At 60.8% G+C, this 2,105-nt stretch overlaps 1 protein-coding gene across 1 annotated transcript; it reads left to right on the top strand.

The window, feature by feature from the left end:
• DQ04_17881000 (hypothetical protein) lies at window positions 1-468 on the top strand (the record flags this gene model as incomplete). Its single annotated transcript, XM_009317642.1, has 1 exon — window positions 1-468. A coding segment is annotated over one exon (468 nt), but the record flags the coding sequence as incomplete, so codon positions are not given.
• Between the last annotated feature and the right edge of the window lie 1,637 nt (window positions 469-2,105).

The following is a 2,105-nucleotide window of genomic DNA, read 5'->3' as shown; positions in this document are numbered from 1 at the left end:
AACACGCCCATGCCGCTCTCACGTGGGGTGAAGCAAAGCCGCTGTCTCTCCAAGGCCAGCAGTTGCAACTCAATCACACCACGCGGAATACGCTGCAGCACACCAAACAACAATGTCACATGGCGGCGGGCAGGCCGAATTCCTAAAGAAAGGCAATACATCAGCAGCACATCGAAGCTCGCCACCACCACAGCAGCCTCAACATCCAGGCAGGATCTTCTTCGTTGGGTGATGATCGACACGACAGCAAGACAGCAAACATCTCACGTCGCGGGAACAAAGAGCAAGGCGTCCTTGTGTTCCTCCACAAAGCCACCTAAAACGTGCAGGGAAATGAAACAGGGATTAGCCGCAAATCGAGGCACGTGTACACAAGCGAACGAGGAGAGAGAGAGGATTGCCAGCACTAACAGCGTATCTTCTCGGTGTCCAACATCGCGCCACATGTCAAGTGGCGGTGAGACATGAAAATGTGTGGGGCACTATTCATGGGCAAAGCAGTGCCGTCTCGCCCATGGGCATGATGTCGAGCCTTTTCTTTTGCCTATCGATGCTTCATTTGCAGGCCAGGAAGAAGCGGAGATTACAGGCAATTGAGTTGCAGCTCAGAGGCATGGGATAAGCCCGCAGTGAATCCTTCAGCAGAGCTGAAGCATAAATGATCATACATCTCAAGCAAGGCAGTAGCGTCACGACCCCCCGCGCCGTTCCATCAGAAGGGCGCGGACGCTTTCGCCCGCCGCCTCGCTGTGTCGCTGCGCCAGCTGCATTACTCGTCCCACCGCCGCCTCGTAGCGCTGTCGCCGTTCCTGAAGCGCCACATCTGCAGCAATATCCGACGAAACGTTATTGTGGGCCTTCGCAAGTGCTTGTTCGTAGCGGATGAGTGCCTCACGGTTTTGCAGGATAGCCTCATTGGCTTGCGTGTATGTCTGGCGCAGGTCCTCCACGGCACCGCCTGCACGCTCCTTCCGCGCGAGCGCCTGCTGGAGCTCATTTGTCTTGCCGTGCAGCACCTGCTGGTAGTTGCTGGTCTCCAGCGCGCGCCGGCTGATGGCCGCCTTCAGGTCGCGTTGCTTCGCCAGCAGCGCCCGCCTCGTCTTGGCCTCGTCGTGATCCTCGTGCACCCGGTCGAACATGTGGCGGTAGTTCGAGTTGCTCGCCCGGATGACGTGCAGCGTGCGCTCCAGCTTCAGCAGCTCGCGCTCCAGACGCGCCACACGTGCATCCATCGCGTCACCCCTGTGNTGCAGGTCCTCGCGCTCCCGCGCCGCCTCCATCACGAGCTGCGCCTGCGTCCAGCGCGCCTGTTCCGGGTCCATGCGGCCCACGCGCACGTCGTAGCGGTTGCGCAGCGCGTCGAGAGCCTTCGTCCGGTCCTGCAGCTCCGAGACAAGGCGGCGCCGCTCCGCCTCCACGAGCTTCGACTCCATCTTGAGGATATCATGGTGCACGGCGATCTCTGCCACCCGCTCCGCCACGTCCATTGAAAGCTGGCGCTTCTTCTCCTCCAGATCACAGAGCTCGCCGCTGCGCTGGTGCAGTGTCCGCTTCAGCCCCTGCAGCTGCAGCTCCTGCGTGTCGACCTGCACCAGCTGGTCATCCTTCGCCTTGCGCAGCTTACGCAGCTCCGCCGCACAGCTATCGCACGCAAGAGTGAGTTGCAGGGTCTTTTCAGTGGTGCTGCGCTTTTCAGCAGAGAGCTTTTCCACCGCGACGTTCGCTTGTCTTGTCTCCTCGCGCACGCGCTTCACTTGCGTGTCTAGTGCCCGCTGCTGCTTTGTCAGGTCCTCGAGCGTGCTCTGGAGTGCGTCAATCTTCTCCTGCAGCTTGCTGCGTTCGTCCTCCGTTCGCTCCCCCTTGGCGCGGTTCACCTTGCGCTGCATCTGCTGCACGTTGAACTCAATGTTGTACAGCACCTGCTGTTGAGCGAAGGCCTCGCTGTCGGTCTGACTAATCTTTGCCCGGAGGTTGCGCCCCTGCGCCTGCCCGCCGCTGATCTCCGCGATGAGTTCCTCCTGCAACTGCCGCGCCGTGTGCAGACGCTCGCCCGCGGCGAACTGCTCCCGCTTCAGGTCCCCCACCTCGTTCTCGAGACGGCGGTC

This window comes from Trypanosoma grayi (assembly GCF_000691245.1).
Source record: "Trypanosoma grayi strain ANR4 Tgr_1788_V1, whole genome shotgun sequence".
Classification (NCBI taxonomy): Eukaryota; Euglenozoa; class Kinetoplastea; order Trypanosomatida; family Trypanosomatidae; genus Trypanosoma; species Trypanosoma grayi.
Note: the sequence above shows the minus strand (reverse complement) of the source record. Positions and strands in the feature narration are given on the sequence as shown.